At 34.1% G+C, this 22,076-nt stretch overlaps 1 protein-coding gene across 5 annotated transcripts in view; it reads left to right on the forward strand.

Moving 5' to 3' along the window:
• LOC127861008 (hemoglobin-3-like) overlaps window positions 1-22,076 on the forward strand; it is a 370,059-nt gene that overhangs the window by 216,077 nt on the left and 131,906 nt on the right. Inside the window, exons 3-4 of one of the 5 annotated variants that reach the window (XM_052399408.1) lie at window positions 20,931-21,156; window positions 21,332-21,609. The exons of 2 other annotated variants lie outside the window; for them this stretch is intronic. In XM_052399408.1, coding sequence (XP_052255368.1) covers window positions 20,931-21,156; window positions 21,332-21,448 — 343 coding nt within the window. In that variant the 3' untranslated portion in view covers window positions 21,449-21,609. Of the gene's footprint in view, window positions 1-20,930; window positions 21,157-21,298; window positions 21,610-22,076 lie in introns of those variants that run through there. 2 more of the 5 variants (XM_052399367.1, XM_052399377.1) reach the window with 2 other exon arrangements.

The following is a 22,076-nucleotide window of genomic DNA, read 5'->3' on the forward strand; positions in this document are numbered from 1 at the left end:
GGACGAATAAATAAAATTATTGGGAAATTTAAAAATAGTTTTCTGAATTGTAAAAGAAAGAAAATAGGAAATAAGAAAAATAATGTTGATTGCGAATATGAATAGGGCAGACACACAAAAAAAAATATTATGTAAATATGTATATACGTCATTGTGTTGATGCAAATATATGTAGGATATCGGTAATATTGAAGGTCTTGAGTAATTGTAAGTAAGAATTTAATGCGATCTGACGCGTATAGCGCAGTGAAAATATAACGATATGTACGCATTTAAATTTCTAATATAATTGTTTAAGGGTTACAATTATATTTTATGAGCACGGCTGACTGATCAGCGTTCGGACATACCGAGCCCGAGGTTCTGATAACCTTAGCGTCCTCATGAGTAAGAGAATTTATCCCTGTGCCATCGAAGCAAATTACGCTATGGACAGAAGATGCGATGTCGCATAAGAATTATTTGAGTAGTTCGATTAGGAGCCAAAGGCCTGAATTTTGAAGAATACCGATACGTGTTCTAATATTATGAATGCATATATATAAAAGTCTGCCTTGTCATATTTGCGCATTTTTACAAGTGCACAGGTCAAACATGTCAATAAATCTATGCCCAACGGCAAAACTATAGTGATAAAGATGAGGTTTATGAAACCATGATATGAACAGGTACGTCTATCATTACCCATTACTCTAGGTCAATAAAGTGGCGCGCGCCTGTCAAAAATTTACTGGCTGCACGTGCGTAAAATGATTATGCCTAAGGCGGTACACAAGTCATATTAAGTAAATGGCTTGTCAGATGTCAAACTGTCATATACTTATCCGAAGTATGTTTTGAGGAATTGACTAATATTTTTTCGTTGTAAAGAATTTATTTTTTTTGAATAAGATATCACAGTAATTTGTCATGACGATATTTAACAATAACTAAGGGGATATTTATAAATGTTTGCCATGATTTTGAACAACTGATACTTGTATCACCACGACGCAGATAAAAATATCGAGATTTGAAGACAACGCCGAAGAAGAGCGACTTCGCGAGACAACGCCTTCCACAACGAATAGAAGAAACAAACAACATAATTAGAATGGAACATCACGGCGTTTACTCTCAAAGTGAATACTTGGTTCTATCGCTAAAAGAAGACCAACGCCAGAAGATTTCGAAGGACAACAAGTGACGCAACACTGGACACAATACTTGTGACGTTAAACACTATAGAGTAGATGCAGCAGTTCAACTGTTTGACGTGCGTAGATAACGCATTTGGAATGATACTTCCGAGGCCTAAGACATCAAGGAGAACACTGCTATAGTTAATACCTCGTGAGCATTATGGCCAATAGAAGATCTTAATGTCCCGAGAGAAATGAAGACGCTGGGGCCATCAACAAAAGTACAAACGACAACGAAAACAACAACAACGATGAATACAACGGAAACGACAATCGACGACGCAAGTTAAACATCGGAAAGCAGAGCTGAATCAACAAACGCATTCCAATTGCCACGGGCGAATCCACAATCGGCTTATCTTCATGACGGCGGCAATGACTTCAATGAAACATCGTATTCGCCGCGAGCTACAACTTCAAGACAACATGGACGACACCAGATGTACAGATGGCCAACGATCAACATATGATGTTCTACACAACATTTCGATTGACATTTAAATTGTATATCGGGGGAAAGTTGTGTAACATAACGCACACAAAACGCACATTTGGGGCATTGTTGGATTTATATAATGATCGAAATTTGTACCACATTTCATACAATCTTAAATAGGCAGCCATCTGGATCAACAAATCATTAGCCTCGGGTTATAATTACCGGACACGAATATTTGCTTACCGTATGTGTCAATCTTCGGTCATTTCCGTATGTATTCGTTAGGTGTCCGTTGCATACGTATATTTAGGTTGCAGACACGTGACTTAACAAACGGCCAATCAGAATTGTACATGTAGACACGTGACGTTACACAGCCAATCAGAATTGTACACATAACAATTATCAAAGCTTTCGTTGTTTATATCTATATTTATGGAGTCTTACTTAAAAGCCGAACATACAAGTCGCATTATTGCTGGCTTTCGCGGGATGGGCCCATTGCGGGCTTCGCATGTATCTTGTATTTGACAAACATTTTGGAAACGTTGTGTTGTGTTAATAAGCAGAAATAAAACGCAAAAAAATCAGAAATGAACTTTGTTGGTTACTGTGTCTTTTCCACGAACGATACATAATTACGTGACACACACAACCTAAACTTAATTATGTTTACCCTGAGAAAAGCACCTGAATTACATCAGAAGCGTTAAGTCAAGCTGAGCCAATACCTTGCATATGCACAAAAACTAAAGTATCTTAAAATAAATGCAAAGTTATGCGGTGGGGAGATTTTGAATGACGCTAGTTTATATAATTAAACATGAGAAAACTTAACATCATATTCATGCAAATGAAGAGGTGGGTCAAATGCTTTTAACAGATGCGGTCGGTAAATTCTTGTAATAGATGGAATGGGTAAAATTCTAGGAAATGTCGATACAATGCTTATAACAGGAGGGGTCTATAAAATTATTGTTTCAGGAGGGATGTTGGAAATGCTTCTAACAGGGGGCTTTGGAGAAATTCTTGTAACGGGCGGGATGATTGTAACACGCGGTGTCGGTAAAATTCTTGTAACGGGCGGGATGTTTGTAATACGCGGTGTCGATGAAATGCTTGTTACCGGAGGGCGGGTTTAAAATTCTTGGAACATATTGGGTCCTTGTCATGTTTGTTATTGGTGGGCTTGCAGAAATGCTTATTAAACGATATTTACAGAAATGCTTGTTATAGGAGAAGAGTATGGAATTTCTGTTACAGTAAGTAGGGTTGGAATGTCTGTAACAGGAATGGAGTGATGTTAAATTCTTGACAGGAGATATTTTTGAAATGCTTGCATCAAAAGGGGTCGGTTCTTGTAATACGAAGGTGAGTGAAATTATTGTACCAAGAGATATCGGTGAAATGGTTAAAACATAATATGTTGGCAAATTGCTTTCAAGAGTAGAGGTTGTCGGAAGTCTATTTACATGAGTTTGCGGTGAAATGCTTTACAGACGCTGCGTATTTAGACTTACATTTAACTATTAATAATAATTTGATCAAAACTAGTTTATACGACAAACGGGACGATTTAACTTTGAAATTGTGAATTTTCCGTTTCTAGATGGCAACATCCCTAAAGGACCTTCCTATGGTATTTACATTTCGCAGTTGGTACGTTATGCCAGAGCATGTTCGTGTATTAAAGATTTTAATGATCGTAATCTAATATTAACTAAAAAATTGCTAAAACAAGGCTTTTTGTATCATAACCTAAGAAATAAATTTGCTAGATTTTACTCTAAGTATGGTGATTTAATTTCAAAATATAATGTTTTTATAAAATGGCATTTAAATAATGGAATCTCCCATCCATCATTTTACGGAGATGTTTTGAAGCGTGTCCGCAAATTAAAATATGTTAAACCAAATATTCATATCAATTTTTTCAATTTAATTAACTTGTTTTTATCAAAAGGTTACGATGCTTATGTACTTAAAAACACGTGTTTGATGGTTTTCGATTCACTATATCTTTCTTCCCTTAAAATTTGAAATCATTAGTGATATTATAGGCATTTTTCACTGTTGGATAAAATTGTGTCATTGAGTCGTATGAACAAATCTGCATGTAAACTACATTTGGACTCAAATCGTACATCAAATCATTTCTGTCTTCAGTTGTCAAAACACCTATATACTGTTTGATTCCAATAATGTCGCTTTTATGGAATTACCATTTTTATTCATTAGCTTCTTAATATTAAATCACCTAAACTTGTTTTATTAGTAGCACAGCCCCATTAATAATTTTATTTAGTACTGCCTCTGGAATTTGTTCACGTCATTATGTCATTATGGATTTTTGTGACGTCATACGACCGACTTTCCCAGTTGTAATCTACATGCATAGGTCATTGGGTTTATAAAGTTCCATTTTATTTATATTTTCTCTCTGATAGGCGTTTCTTGTTTCATTTAATTATTTTTATTTTTTTAGCAGTCACATAAACTACCAAGCTAGGTTATATGGAATTTTTACACCCATTATTGCTGCTTCTTCCTGTATTTGCGCGATGATTATCTGAGATATTAACTCCATGATATTATATTCTCAAATCTTTTCTATAAAGAAGGAATGTAGTTGACAATTGTTAATAGTTTTATTTGATCGTTCGTCAAAAAGTTGTAACTCTGTTACTCTTGTATCTTCAATGCAATTGAGTAATTAAATAGTAATTAAATTGAATGCGTTTTAATTCCCTTTTATTATTGTTTAATTTGAGTTACAATGCTATGACGTTAAATTTTATTTACACTTAAATGTATTATGAATATTGCTGGGCCAAGTGTGAGGTTGAGCGCTCTATAACCAGTTTTAAACCCCCAATGCTTTGCATTGACCGTTCCAAGGCGGTGACCCCAGCTTTATTCATATTTTGTGTTTATGTTGGTTTGTATTGTGCTGTATTGTGCTGTTTTGTACTGTTTGGGAAATCGGTCACTTGCCTTAAATAAAGGACCAACTTATTGTTTTTAATGAAAATTCAATACTGCTCCAGCAGCTGGAGTTTCACTTCTTTATATTGTAACATAAAGTTTCGGTGAAAATTTTGTTACTGGAGGGGAAGGAAATTATCCTGCATTATGATTTTCAGTGAAATGCTTGGAACAGGAAGATTCGGTGAAAGGCTTGTAAAAAATGGGATTTTGTCTTTGATGACTTTCTGTTACAGATTTCAGCACAAATGTCACAAAACTAATACGTGATCTTTTAGTGTAGGGAAATAAAAAAACATATTTTAAACAAAACAATGCCTATAATGAATGGTTTAGAACTGTTGGTTTGCTGACGAACTTAATGTTAAATATTCTATATCTCTGATACCATTACTGCATGCATGTTTAATTGGGTCGATGTCAATCGTTCACATTTCCCGAACACTTCACGATTACAGCGTTACATACAGTACTTTGATAGTAAACAACTTTTGCTCTTAATTATACTATACTTAAATAAAAAATATGTGTTTGCCTGATGTGTTGTTTTGTTTTTATATTATTTCTGAATAAACATGCCACTAAAATTTGTCAAAATGTGTTTGCTTTCACACGATCAAGATGCATAAGACAATAAGTAAATAACATTTGAATTAACGAAACGCTTGTTGACAAGTTTATGTCCGATAAACGGAGTAAAATCAGGCTTTACTATTAATTGCAAATTACATTTTCTTTAAATAATGTAACGCCATGATGACGGCTATGTTATTTTTATGTGATACTAAACATGTGTACTTATCATACTGAGGCTTTTATACATTTTCATGTACAATAAAAAGTAAATTGTATTGGATTGTTATTGAACATAAAACCTTGATTTATTGCAATAATATTGTTTTTTATTATTATGTTTCCCATTATGAAAGAAACTTCATAATGTAATTTATTCAGCACTCATTATCATTGTATATTTCCTAAAACTTCGCATTGATCCAAATTATATGCATTGATTTGTTACGGTATTACAATGATGGTCAACTGTCTATTTTGGCTGGCGAAATCAAAAATGAGTTGTCCATGATAACAATAAATAAATAAGGTAATGATTATGCTAAGGGTAAACCCAAGCCTTGCCGCACATTTGTCATTATACAATGTACTTTATTACTATCATATTTGGTAATTACTATGTTTTCAATATAATTAACACATATTTTAAAAAATGCTGTAACTTACACGTGAATGACCTTAACATGACAATAAAATAGCCCCACTTTGCTCATAAAACACATACGGATCCCTGTTGCGTCTGCATGTATTTCTAGTTAATACACGTTAGCCATGACCTCCTACTGTCACCATTTTATAATACGTAATAAATATGGGCCATGCTCTTTGAAAAGGGGGTTTTATGAATGTGCGTAAAGTGTAAAGCGTAAAGTGTCGCCCCAGATTAGCCTGTGCAGTCCTTACAGGCTAATCACGGAAAACACTGTCCACTTTTATGATATTTTTCGTTTCAAGAAAGTTTCTTCTAAGCAAAAATCAAGTTAAGGTGGAAGGTGTCGTCCCAGATTAGCCTAACGACACTTTACGCCCATGCATTAAACCCCTTTTTCCACAGAGCGTGGCTCATATGAGTTCGGCTTATGCACGCAAATCGATGAGGTGACCTAACTCTGTGACGAGACACAGTTTCCATGCTGGTGTTCCATTTGTACACATTTAAAAGTAATAACGCAATTAGGTGTTTATGATCCTGAATTGTGTAGGAATTGGCCAGTTGCCGTAAGTACAAGAAATTCGGGTGTTTATGAGAATGTATGTCCTAAAAGGAGTTTCATTTTTTATATTAGTCGTTTTGTTATTCACTGTTTCAATGAAGGCACAAGATAGACCAGAGGTATAGAAAATAAGCAAATTCGTTGAATTGAAATCTCCCGCCAAATAAATTTTGTTTATGGATGGGTGTAGACCTTTGACCTCAATGTGTGACCTTAGCCCCTAGGATTATGGGTGTTGAATTTGAAGCAACCCTAAATGATTGAGCACAACTATAGCAAAATTTATGGCAAAGTAAAGGAATGACTAAATAATGAATAATTCATCAAATTTGTGACATTTGATCTCAATGTGTGACATTGACCTTAGCCCCTAGGATTATAGGTGTTGAATGTGAAGCAACCCCAGATGATTGAGCACTATGGCAAGTTTCATGGCTCTGGCTGATGTGTTAATGGAGATAAAACTGTTAGCTTACATAAAAACGCATTTTTTCAAGATACAAAGGGCCATAACTCCATATCCAAACGTTCAGTTGATATATGTAGTTGATGTTTATTTACAAATGTGTGTCAGTGATTAGTTCTGGGCTATTTCTGAGGTTCGGCGCGCCATTCCAATAGTTTAAACCCCAAATGTAATGCACTGGCCGTTCCCTGGCGGAGACCCATGCTTCCCTGTGTTCTGTCGTATTGTATTATCCTGTATTGTATAGGCAATAAGAAACTTGCCTTAAATAATTATAGACTAGCAAGTATTCGTACACATTTCTCTCCCGATAAGATGTCTTGAGGTTCATTATTCCTATAACTGCAGATGTTTTATTTGAATTCGTTCGTCTTGAGTACATTTGCTATGCAAATATAATCATAAGGAGGGGATGAAATTAATTTCATTAAACAACTTTCAACCAAACTACTTACCGTGGCTACTATTGAATTTAGCACGTTTTGATAGATAACCAAAGTCCATTTAGACGATTTTCACTATTCAAACGCTTGGGCCAACTTAAGTGTCCGCCTTTCTCTTTTTGACCCGTCACGAACATATAAACGTTCGCTGTTAAGACATACATACCTTGGTAGCAACTGATGAAGTGAATGAATGTTGGTACAATTGCCCATGAAAGCTCGACTCTCAGTGGCGAAAACAAAACGTTCAGGAATTCGTTGAGTGTTTCAGGTAAGTGGATTAAAGATTGTGCGGGTGGCTAGATGCGAATTATTAAATATTTGACTGTCTTTAATTTGTTTCAGTGTGTTGGAAAATAGCAAGTTTTGCAGGCAATGCGTAAATGAAAATTTAAGTATACATTCATTATTGCAGCTGAACTTTTGTGCATGTTTTTATTTATACGTCATTCGCAATTTAATTGTTCACGGAAAGTTCATACTTAATTGTATGTTTAGTTTGAATACAAGTATATGGCATCGTTAATAATTGGTTCAAGAGGAATTAATATGCACATTTTAAATGATATGTCACATATTTCCATAGGGAATACCATGGAGAAAATTCCAGTAAAACATATATATATATATATATATACTTAAATGTATCCATCAGTATAAATAAAGTACACTTTTTAGCTCGCTGCACTAATTTGAGACGATTATGCTTGTTTTGTTTAAATAGAATGTCCAACACGTGAAAAATTTTCAGCCTGTCGACATATAAATATCGATATTGCAGCTCCGGCATTGTATTCCATGAGATTCCATGTCTAATCGCTAGTGTAACAATATTTTTCTGTACTTTTTTGTCACTTTATTATACTTGGACTCTTGTGAGTTCCGATGCTTCAATATGTTTGGTTAAATCATTGGTAAGGCAAGCTTCAGTAAAACAATTGTTAAGGAACTATTCCTTTTTAATATTACTAAGCTCTAGATTTAAAACTTAATCACATAATGTTGTAAATTATCATACAGAACTCAATAAATATTTTTTTATTCAAACTGTAAATCGATGATGAAAGTTTTTTAGCCTCCTTAAAATGTGAATCGTTTGCAACAGCAATAACTTATTGACTACTTTTAATGAATTCACATATAATTTAAAAAGTGTTACTTGGCACCAAACTTAGATAATTCAAGCTCTACTTTTCAAAGAAACATAACGAAGGTGCGACTATTTTTAGTTGTATGTGCATTAAAGCAAGGGTGGTGTGCATGATATATTGCGTTAATGCATGCATTCAAAAAATATATTGATGAATTTTAAATGTAATAGTCCACAACGAAAGTCGCCGTCGTATAACAATGTTCAATTATAAACGTTGAATGACTTTCAATCAGCAACCTTTGTGATTGCTCGTTGTATATCAAAATGAGTCGCGCTCTTTGAAAACGGGGCCTCATGCATGTGGCTTAGTGTCGTCCCAGATTAGTCTGTGCTGTCCGAACAGGCAAATCACGACACTTTCCCAATTTCTGGAATTTTCCGTTTGAAAGAAATCTTTTTCTTCTAACCCAAAAATCTAGTCCAAGGTTAAAGTTTCGTCCCTGGCTACCATGCGTGGACTACACATGCTTATTTGGGACAACACATTGCGCTTAGTCATTTAACCGCGTTTTGCAAGAAATAGACTTACTTACATTTCTTGTTGAGCTGATTGAAATGGCGTTTTTATTTACCCTCCTTATCTTAAATCTATGTTACGCGTTCACTTATCAAGCCAGTAGTTGACGTGAATGTAATCAAGGCGCTGCGGATTGATATATACGCATGTTGATGCTTACCACATGGTCGTTTCTGCCAGCTGGTTTGCTTGCGTCTATTTCTTTATTTGCAATACGTCTACAAACAGTACCTGCTATATCTACAAAAAACGTCGGTCAAGCGGTTTAACGGTTTAACGTGATTTATTCAAACGGAAATAATTGAATATTTAAGGGATAAAACTTTTTTTTTAAAGGTGTGTTTATATATTTAATTATAAATGTATAGCTACTGTACTATTTTCAGTTTGAGTCAATAGTGATTTATTTACAGATAGGCAAAGTGAAAATCTAATAGTTTAGTTAAACGTTATTTATTTACAGATTGGTATATTGACAATTTGTTAAACTTATGTAAAGCTAAAAACTAAACACTTTATTTTCAAGAAGCTACTCAGTACACCATTAACACCATTAACGAATAAATATTTCAGCATTTAATCAATTGTGAAATGAATGGAAATGATAGTAAATATTGATGCTTTTTTATGTCGATATAAGCTATGCTTCAGATCTTTATATGAATACAACAACAACAACACCAATAACACCATTTATTACAGCAATAGAGCTTTCTCATTAATTCTCATCGTTAAATGTTCCTTATAAATAGACCGCCAACACAGGTTTTTCAAAGACATTATTATTACATAATATATATTTATTTTCCTGTAAACTGATGCTTGTATAAAACGTGTACGTCATTTGTATTACGTATGCATGCACCAATACAAATAATACATAAATTATCAACAGCGTTATGATATAAACTTAAAAATGTAATCCATCACGATCCATATTTATAATATCAGTCGACGAAATGAAAAACAAGTTAAAATTCGATGTAATAAAAATATCGCATGGCGCAGTTAGAAAGACATAAATTATACCACATAATTATGAACATTTCCAAAAGAGACACAACATGCAAAAATCACATTCAAGTGGCCTTAAACATTATCATAAAATTTCATTAACAATTATTAATTCGTCTTTACTGTACGAAATGTACCAACAAATGCGTCATTAACAAAATGACACAATATAGACTTCACAACGATCATTATTTTACACTCTATCAAATTCTTAATATTTATTGTGGGTTTCTTCTACTCGTCGATGTCATTGTCATCTTTTGTTGACATCCTTAAGTTAATCATTCCCTTACGATAACATTATTAAAAAATTCGTAACAAAAAAGCAGTCCGACCTAAAATTTATATAGACTGCGGCGCTAATCCTTGTCCTTTTCATACTATTTTATCTGTCCATTTGCATAATGTGCAATGTTGCTACAAAGTATCTGACTGTTGTGATTGAAACACACTACATGCTTCAATTATGTTTACACATAATTATACAAACGATGTTTACCCTTATCCCAATTAGCCAATATTTCTACAGCGCTTAGTTGACAGAGATACTATATTTCTTATTGTTATGGTAAAATGTATCCATACTCAATGTGAAAGGCAAATTTAGCTAACAAATGAGTCCCGTTCAGGAATAATTGGGCTTAATGTATGTTCGAACAGGCTCATCAGGGAAAAATACATGCCACATCCTTTAGATTTTTTTTAAAGAAGCGACATTCTTTAAAAGAAGAATTTCATATAATTAAAACAGAAGTGTTGTCTATGACCAAACATGCATTAAGCACAATTTTCCCAGGCTTATTAACATCAAAAGTTTCCAACCGTAAATCTGTTTACCCATATTTTATGTACATATATTTTCAAATTTCGCATACTAAAGCAAGATATAATAATTTCGTATTTATACGTACATATATGATATGTACATATATCAGTAAACGCGTTGTAACAAATGATATTGATAAAACATAAGGACACAAGTGTTGTTATCTCCTCTCATAATTTTGTTTAACAGAAAATAGCATTTTTTCAGCTTATGTCATTTTAAAAAGAATTTTATCCCACTTTTACAGCTAATTCTGTTGATTAAAGCCCTAATGATTAAATTGCATCTATAATCAACGGCACGTGCTACGTTGTTAGGCTACTTTGTAAACAAATGTAGTTCCTTGAAAATAACAACTCAATGTTATATTGATGTTATAAAACTTTTAGATTTGCAATTCAATATTAATACAATTCTAATTAATAACGCACGACTCTTTGTCACAGAACGATTATCTAATTAAAAAAAATGATTATTTGATCAGCGGTTATTTTGGAACGCGGAGTAATACACCTTGGTTACACTACAGTCATTGTCAAAGTTCGGCAAACACTCATGAAAATGCTTATTTATCCAGTTAAACTAATTTTGTTTAAATAAAACGGTTTACTGAATCAAAAGTGGGATAAATAGAATAATAGGTTAGTGTTTATTTTAGATCAGGTTTAACATGCTCGGCACGAAAACGAAAAAGCACTCGCCAAGGCTCGTGCTTTTTGTTTTCTAAGCCTCGCATGATAAATCTGATCTATAATCAACACTAACCTATTATTCTCTATTTAAAATAAAGAAAAATACAAATTTTGAACACAGAAGTTTTCTTTGTTGTTTCATTTATTTAAGAAATTTTGACTTTGGAAATTAAAAGACTTGTTCATACTTTTTCGATTTGTTTAAATTGTCATTTTTGTTTACAACACTATCCTATTTGATTGTCCAAAATTATTATTTTAGCAAGGGAAAAACAGTTAAAAAACGCCCGTTGCGCAATTCGGACGCCGGTTCTCTCGTCTTTCTAACGACCAATCTACTTCTACAAAATCTACTGCTACACAACGTAGACTATTAATTCATGATAAAGGGTATCGAGACCGCTATCTTTTATATTTTTACCAAATCTTGTTAGTTTTACTCACATACACGAAATTCTTTGGAAGTTACGGATATGTACAACGTAAGTCACTGTTACACGATGTTCATTACCGGTTAAAATCCTCCATACTTGTTATCCCCACGTTTTTCTGAGAAAAAGTGGGGATATTGTATTGATCTCCGTCTGTCCGTCCGTCCTGGCCACTATCTCCTCCTACACTATTAGCACTAGAACCTTGAAACTTACACACATTGTAGCTATGAGCATATGTGCGACCCTGTACTATTTGGAATTTTGATCAGACCCCTGGGTCAAAAATTATGGGGGTTGGGGTGGGGCCAGGTCAGAGATTTTTACTCATTTTTTTTGTTATTTTACATTAACTTCTTCATTTCTACACGGATTTACTTCAAATTGATACTGAACCTCTCTTATGACAATGCGGTCAATCTCAACTATGCATGGCCCCGTTACCAACCCTGGGGCGCCCAGCCCATATAGACCACACCCACATAGACCACATTCACCAAAATTGCCTTTTACTATAACTTTACTTTATTTCTACACCGATTCACTTCAAATTGATACTGAACTTCTCTTATGACAATACGGTCAATCTCAACCATTCATGGCCCCATTACCAACCCTGGGGCGCCCCTGGGTCAAATATGCGACGTGGGGATACGCGTCGGCCTCTGCCGCGCCATTTCTAGTTCATTATATAATTGTTTAAGTCGTTACTATTCTGGCGTAGTTTAATATGTGAGTTTAACACATTTAATAAGAAATTAACTGCGTGTGATGTAAATGAATATAATGCAGATATTTTATTCGTTTTACAACAAATTGGCGTAGTCGATATGAATTTGAATTGAACACTAAGTTAAATAATAAATAACGACAGAAATTTTTGAATTGCAATTAATATATAAAAAAAAATAATACCGACTGACCATTTGTAAAAGTCATCGAATGTTTCGGCATCATCCAATAAATATATACGATATATTATTTTAATGTTCCGTATTTCTATAACTTTTCGAAATGTTTTTTTTTTAATGTTTTTTAATCTTATCGTGAAGTTTTTTTTTAACATAAGGTATACATGCCATTTAATTCAGCTGCATAAACTTTTTAAAAGCAAGCAAACCAGATCAAAAGCGTCCTGTGTCACCTCACAATTTGCTTAAGTTTCTCATGTCATATATGCTTGAAGATGTGATATAACATAACATTTATGTTAAATCGCTATGACATGTTTTTGTCTGAGGATGTACTTTGATATGACTAGTATTATGGATATAACAGTACACATCGATTAAAATGAATTGTTAAGAGTACACTCAAGCAAACATAAGTTGATTCAAGTATGCATTGTCAAAACCAGGACATATTTGAATATAATCACAGTTGACTTAAACACTTTTTTTTTCATTTCAAATAACAGCCTGATTTCATTATGCTTATTTGGTGGGTTGCTGTAACTTTTCGGCGTTTTTTAGATCACCATGATATGGTAATGTCTGACATAAACATAACGCACGAACGCATGCAGGTTGGTAACGTGGCACATTAAACAATGAAATTAAAAAGAGCAATTCTCTATTATTTCAAGTTAATGTTTTTTGTTCTCCACGTTCAAAGAAAAAGTTCTCAATGAGTGACCCCGCTGACCCCGTGACGGGCCTCACGTGGCGCCAAAAGGAGGCTGTGAGGAAGAGCTGGGGAAAACTGAGCTCCGAGTGGAAGACACACGGCGTCGAGTTCTTCATCAGGTACATAATTTATTAGTAACAATTAGTGGGGTCATCAAAGAAGGCCTGCATTATTGTGAATGAACCTGTTATTTCTGTTATGCTTTTCTTCTCTGTTTGTATCGCAATTGGGCTTGGAGTTTTAGCGAATGAACACATTTTGTCTTTTCATTTTAATAGGCTCTTCAAAACATATCCGTCCATTCTGGCATATTTCAAGACATTTGATGGTATGGATTTTGACGCCATACGCAGCTCATCTAAGCTGCGTGCGCGCATGCTGAACTTCAAACACGGAATTACGTCATTCGTGGATAATCTAGATGACGTGGAATGCCTCACGGTTCTCATCCACAAGATGACAGAAAACCATTTACGGCGGCAAATAACCGTAAATGAATTCCAGGTACAGCCAGATTACTTCCTTTACTTAATGCATAGAATGCTTACGAAACAATCCGTCCTGTTTGACCATGGGCATGGCATTTATACGAAAGTGATTGTCTGTCCATATTGTTTACGGTGCGTGGTAATACCGTCCTTTCGTTTCAACATGTATAAGTTCGCATTCCAAAGTAAACAAAAACATTTTTGGTACACTTTTCGTTGTAATAATTTTATAAATAAAATACGACAATAATTTCGTTGGGATCTGAATATAACGAATTGTTAGTCAGTATACTATGTTCGGCCGCATACAACTTTCGCCGTGCACATCTATATAAGCCACGATATAATGTAAGACGTAAAATAGACGTGTACGACTGTATTTTGATTTAAGATTAAACCAATCTTGAGAAAAACCAACAACAACGTTTTCAAAGCTTAACGAATGTTAAATTTACTATTCGATTTCGTAAGTATTTAAGATACAGCAATCCAAACGAACGAAAAGACAAATGGACTTATCAGCTATGCAAATAATAAAATCAGCTTTATTAAAACATGAATTTCATGATAGTTCGTTTATTTATTCTTTTATTTGAAAAGACCGATTTATCATTTCAAAACGACAGATTAAGTGCTTAACGAAATGAACATACCTGAATACCTTCTAACTTATTTATAAAAAAAACTACAGTTGATGAAATCAAAATGCTTTGGTTTCAAAGAATATCTTATGTGTCATTTTAATATCTGATTAGTCAAATTAAGAAATTAGCTTACTTAAAGTACTGACACACTTTTGGCGACACACCGAAACCGACAAGTATATGGTATATACTTTGTTAGGAGAGTGCTCGTATTTTTTACGTGAATAACTTTTCGACCCTAAAAACAGTATTTGCAGTTATCTAAACTATGATTTCGTCAATTTAAGCACCATTTCTTCTGAACTTGTATTCTAGTTTGTTATTTATCAACCCTTAAGTTCGTTCTGCTAATACGAATATACAAAACATGTTTTGTTGGGTTTCATTTAATAAAACGGTATTTTGTTTTTTTAAATCACGTTTAAGCATTTGATTTTCAAAAGGTTATTACAAGGTATTCAGCAAACGAAGAAACAAAATATTACAAGAAGTGTGCATTCTATGTGCGCTGGTACTTAAAGGGGAGACAACCTAGATAATTTGAACTCGGGGCACATTTTTACCAGGCCATTCAGACAAAAAACAACAAATGAATCAACGCAATTAATAATTCATTATCATACATAAGTTAATTCCGAATGTTAACGAATAATTGTCATATCGTTTTTCTATTGAATGAGTCGTTGCACTGCGTTGGAAATCTCATTCATACCCATTACTAATGTATTTCACATCTAATTATATCTTTAATGCATTATAATTGTAACCGCGATTTTGAAATATCCTGTCACAGCTGAATATAAAAACTGAAACGAAATAAGAATTAGCAAATAACTTTCTTGTTTTATTTCATAATACGTACAGTTTAAAAACGCTTATAACAAATCAGTTTGGTTTGCGATCTAGTTTATCCTTTTTATCTTTCGTTGTATCGAATGCCAAATTGAAAAACTTAAAGAGGGCTACACACTCGGACCGTTTACCATGTTTGTGTTGGTTTTTCAGGACGCTTTCATGCTATTTACGACGTTCATTCGGGAAGTGACGCAATGTGATGACGTCATAATCGGGGCGTGGAAAGCCACTTTGACTGTTATCTCCACCGTGATTGGTGACCATACGAGAACACTGCAGTACTGCGAAAACAGCATGTGAATGTCGGGGTGCCGGTGACAGCTTAGTCTATAGATGCAGTACACACCGTCATACTGTATACACCGACACACCGACATAGTTTTACACCGCCATAGTGTATAGGCTCGACGCTTGCAGAGAACGATACACTTGGAGCACCTTGTATAATCAAGTTTTGATAAAATCAACTCAGGAAAATTCCATATGCAATGCTGTTCTGTCTGAATGAAAACAATATCATGAAAGTTTATGAAATATATAAATAATTATTGTAAAATAGGAATATGAAGGCCTATTGAGTGTCTGTATGTGGAACTGCATATGTTAAATCTGTGTTTTATTTACGGTATTGTAGTTAAACGCACATACTGGATATTTATGCGAGTTTTCTTTTGGCGAGTAGCTATTAATTATTTTAAGCCTACGTTACACATTCATAGGTTTGTAATATTTACACATGCTACAATTATCGTTGTGAAATAACCAGTAAGCACGCAAAAATAGCCACGATTCTGAGGTCATTTTTTTATTTTGAATTAAGTCACGTCACGTTGAATGCTGTCGATGAAGGACGTCAATAGTAACAACTATGACGGCGATTAGTAATTTTCATGAGTATATATATATCAGATTCATTCTCACAAGAAGCATCCCCTTATTTTGTAACTATAAACTGTTTATGTAATATTTCATTGTTACAATTCTCTGGCGAAACGTGTTTTCTTATCTGCTGCACCAACGTCTTTTTTATTACATAAATTTTGTTGTAATTTTACTTTTAGTTTTTCAAGTTTTAAGATTTTCAAAAAACGCAATTATGTAATGATGTTCTAGAATAGTTTTGTTTTATATAAAAAAATGTATTGTCTATTGCGTTTGTCCTGACATGGTTTGCCGGACTATACAAAATTTCGTCTACTTAATCGGACGTTTCCGAATGGGTGTTTACACAAACCAAGAATTTTTACTAGAAACTTTAAGATAAAAATCATCAACATCTATCTGCCTACGCCCTCCGCAAACGTTCAATAACCCCCTATGACCGCATCAGCATGCCTTTCATCGTATAATGTCTTAAGACTAAAATAGATACAATCATAACCTGTAACCTTTCATCTCTTATTTAATTTTGCTATTAGACCCTTATAAGAATTAATATGAGCAAAATTTAAAAACTAAGTTTTCGGACACACTTTGGGCCCATACAATTATATTTTGTAACCCGGTTTTTGCGTACACCCATATTTCCCCTATATATCAATTATTTTAATTTGCGTTTATCCATTTAACATTGCAACTGTTTTTAAAACCTTATGATGGTCATTATACCTGGCAGTTGATTGCAAACAGTCAACTAAGTGTTACATTTGCTGTACTTGGTTACATAGGCATATATACATGATATACGACAGATAATTAAAGCAGCATCCGACGCGGACGGACCTCATAAACACCGAAATACATACACATACGTTAGCTAATGATTCACCCGCAAGCTCAATGTGGGTATTTAGTTGAAATGATCGTTGTTAGAAAGCTATAAGATGTACTAAATTGAATGTTTTTTGTTTTGTATCACCTGTGTTACAACTGTCATGTATAATTATACAGATTGCTTTTTTAGGGTCATATAACAATATTTTAAGTGAAAATCTTATTCTAACACGGCACGCGACTTGTTTTCTATAGACAAAGAAGGAAATCAAGTGTGGGTTATTCTGCAATAACTTATGGGCGGAGCTTAATGTTTCGAAAATAGTTCCGAATAGAATCTAAATAAAGAAAATAATGCAGTAAAATGCACGTGCTAAAACCCGCTCTAAAAGAAATGCTATAAATGTAGCATGTATATAAATGCAATGAAACAACAAATTGTATATTTGGTGATAAGTGGCATAACCACGCCTACAAAGAATGTTATTTGTTAGGAAACATAATTAGGAAAACATTTATAGCATGTCAGCTTTTCAGTAGCATCAATAAACGTGACGTCATTAAGTTTCTACGATTTATGTTTTCAATGAAAGTGACGTCATTTGCAAAATATTTATGAATGAAAACGACGTCATATGTTTGTTCAATTCAATGACGTCACATAATAGTGAACTTTGTACTAAGATGGGCGGAGTATTGAAAAATATAGTTCAAGTCCTAAAGCTTGGACCAAATCAATCAGAATCGTGTTAGAATCGAAATAATATTTTTCTATGATGGTTTGTTGTCGAATAACCCACAGTAAGTTGTATAGATGCTTCGCACTCGTGATTTAATTCCTACGCATCTATACTCCTTACTGTGGGTTATTCGACAACAAACCATGATAGAAAAATATAATTTCTTAAATACTTGGTGGTCAGAGTTCAACCTTGTAGTATCTTTCTGTAAAACAGCATCACAACTATGAAATGGATTTTATTTATTCCAAACTTACCTCAGAAGTATGAAATGGCATTAGCTTTATACATTGAAGAATTTAATACTTCATGAAGAGGTATTTACTAATGCACTATATTATTTTGACAAGTGCCGCCATACGGAAAAATATTAAAACGTCGATGCGATAAGAATATTTTAATAGGGTCTCTAAATTGTCGAAAAATTACTTCTGTGAAAATTATTAAAGTATCTTAATTTTAAATAGATACAATTTTATTTTAAAGCGTCCGAAAACTGAAAGTTATCAGAGTTTAATCACAGAGAAAGGATATAAAAAACGCCTTTATTAATTGATATTGCTTAAATTGTTTTTGATACAATTTAATATCTTATTCGTGTAAACGCTACTCATGTGTTTGTTTTATGTAGACAATTGAGGCTAAGGTGAAAAAACACTTTGTACTTGTCTAACTTAGCCTCATATTATTAAATATCCATACCCGTCTAGCTAAATATAAGGGAATCAATCAGAGATTATATTTTCTAAAAACCGCCCGAAATGATATTAATCAACTGCTTAATAGTCCAAACGTTCGTAAATTCGCCCTGTTAATACATGGCAATTACAGACGCGCACAAAAAATGTGTGATCAGCAACCTTTGTGATTGCTCGCTCTGTATTTACATTCTTATCTAGAGTTAATGTCGAATTGTGGCAGTATGGTTTATAACCCTCTTCATCTCGCGAGTATTTATTCTTGGGTTTACAAACCACAGTTCAGTTTTCGATAATGTATGCTGTAGCGTGCGTGACGAGGGCACAACTATATTTGAATGGATACCATGTGAAGACTTCTGCCTACGGTTAGCTACGATCGCTCGTATAGTGCTTTACTTAGATGTGCGAATGTACAGCCGCTGGTGTATGCGTTTGGAATATTAAATATGAACACAATTGTTCACGTACTGTATGTTCAATATTACGGAATTTAATAAACATTTTATATACAAAGTTGGATTAAAACAGGTTTGTTTATAACATGAAATTACTCATTTATGTTTAGTATGTTTTCTGTGCTGATAAATTAAAACTTAAATGGATAAGCTCCGTATCGGAATTTGTTGTCAAATATATATACCAAGAATAACAGTATTGTTTAAGGAGCAAAAACGCAATCTTTATATAAATCAGCATAATACTCGACACTTAAACATTCAGAAAAGTATCAATTACAATATAAAAAGTTTTTAATTATTGGTGAGCTAATCGCGTGAAATTTGAATATACTAACATATAATCTAATCTTTCTTTAAAACTGAAAGAGCAAATGTCAGTAATGGAATGCACTGTTCTTATCTCTAACTTGCTCATTCAACATTGCTGATTAAAAGCCATACATATTGCCTCTATGATCATGAAAAATTAGTTGAATATTGCGCTTTGCTCCATATACCAGAAGACTGACCGTGGATAAATTAGCGGTTACATTTTATAACTGAAAAGTTACATAGATTTGCATATGTATGTTAGGCTTAGTATGTAAGCATTCGGTCTAACTGCTTATTGATGACAAATTAACAATAACCTTTACTATGTATCTTTCTGTTGAGTCCGCTTACGACAGCCATTCTTTTATTAATTTGCTTACAACCATGCTTTCATGTGTTGTGTTCTTTGTTTTTTCCCGTTTTAGTTTATTAATGTTCGATGTGTACTTGCTGTAAAAATGTTGGTTTTTATTTTAAGTCAACGTTATGTGTTGGTTTATAATTCAACTAGTTTAATTATTCGCTTTATTACTTATATAAAACTTGTGTCCGGCGTTGGTGGTGGCATCCTTAATGGATACAATTTCAATAAATAATACAAACCTGAATGCAATCGATAATTCGATACATGCTACTTTTTGCGCGCAATCATATGAATTGGTAAACAAAACATCAATTTCAAAACATAAGTATCAATGTTTTGATTTTTATCGCATGTAAAACATATGTGACAATTACCGCTAAAAGCCCCCATTCCACACAGATGCAAAGTTAAATTTTCGCGATTAGGACACAATAATACTTCTAATGAGCAAGACTTTATCACTATTTGTAATTATAAGACAAATTTAGATAACTTTGACATCATGAATATTCCATTTAAATGCGTAGCCGATTGTTAATTAAGATAATACATGACGTGAATAATTAACATAGAAATCTGAAGACATATGTATATATTCATGCATAGACCAGCCAAAATCCGACTGTAACCGATAGCCTAAACTTAACTGCAGGAAGTCACTGAGTGGTTTCTGTCTTGTTCTCGACGCTTATTCGGCGACATTATTGTGTTAATATTAGAGTTCATTTGTACATAAAATGAACTAATTAATAACACAAATCGGAAGTTATTTATTTTTGTATTTTTCTGAAAGCATATCGTTCTCAATGAGTGACCCCGCTGACCCCGTGACGGGCCTCACATGGCGCCAAAAGGAGGCTGTGAGGGAGAGCTGGGGGAAACTGAGCTCCGAGTGGAAGACACACGGCGTCGAGTTCTTCATCAGGTACATAATATACGAGTTATACTTAGTGGAGTCACCGAAGAAAGCAGTGCTTTATTGTGAATGAATCTGTTGGTTCTATTATGCTTTTCTTCTCTATTTTTATCATATCGCAATTGTGGTTGGGCTTATAGCGGACAATACGTGTTCCGTCTTTTTTTTTTTTTTCGCAGGCTCTTCAAAACATACCCGTCCATTCTGGCATATTTCAAGACATTTGATGGCATGGGTTTTGACGCCATACACAGCTCAGCCAAGCTGCGTGCGCACATGCTGAACTTCAAACACGGAATTACGTCATTTGTGGATAACCTGGATGACGTGGAATGTCTTACGGTTCTCATCTACAAGATGACAGAAAACCATTTTCGGCGGCAGATAACCGTAAATGAATTCCAGGTATCGTAAGATTGTTTGTTTTCTTCAGATATATAAAGCTAGTGAAACAGTGCAATAAACTTTGTCTTACATGTACCATAAACACAAATAGTTTGTATGTGATTATTTATATTTTTCATTCATTGCACCATCGGACATTCAGGACGCATTAACGCTGTTCGCTACGTTCATTCAGGAAGTGACGCAATGTGATGACTTCACCCTAGGTGCGTGGACAGCCACGTTGACAGTTATCTCCTCGGTGATTCGTGATCACATGACCTTACTGCAGTCCTTAGGAGACGTGGTATGACAGCGGTAAAAACATTGTATAGAAAACTGAGTGTAGAGAGCCCATTGGCATAGTGCAAATCTTGCAGTGCGGAATACAACTGCAGGTGTTTAGTGTATATTTTTGTGTAATCGCATTCAATATGAAATGTGCTTGTGAAATCAGTACTGATGTACATCGTGTATTTGATTATTCAGTATAGTTTTAGAATAACTATTTTAAAACCCTGACAGATTACCGCAGACTCTTAAGTTATTTCTGATCTGAAACTAAAAATTAGTGTCTGTAGTATGCTGAACAAGAAATATGTTATACACACTAAAGAATGTACCAGCGAGTGACCAACGCATTTAATTAACCTTGTTTGTGACAACTGCACGCCATGAAATCATACACCATTGAATGTGTGTGACACTTTTAATGCTATATTAATCAATTTGCAGCTCATATGGTTAACAGCTATTCATGTCGTTGTACAAATACGTATTGAATTGTTGTTTTTTAATCAGTTTCAATCGCTCAGGAGGTTTTTGAGCGTAAAGACTATCAAATGACCTTCACATGGTCATTACGTGCCGGGCACTCAACGCCTGTTCAACCTTCACATGGTCAGTACGTGCCGGGCACTCAACGCCTGTTCAAGGTTACT

Source organism: Dreissena polymorpha, chromosome 1 (assembly GCF_020536995.1).
Source record: "Dreissena polymorpha isolate Duluth1 chromosome 1, UMN_Dpol_1.0, whole genome shotgun sequence".
NCBI lineage: Eukaryota > Metazoa > Mollusca > Bivalvia > Myida > Dreissenidae > Dreissena > Dreissena polymorpha.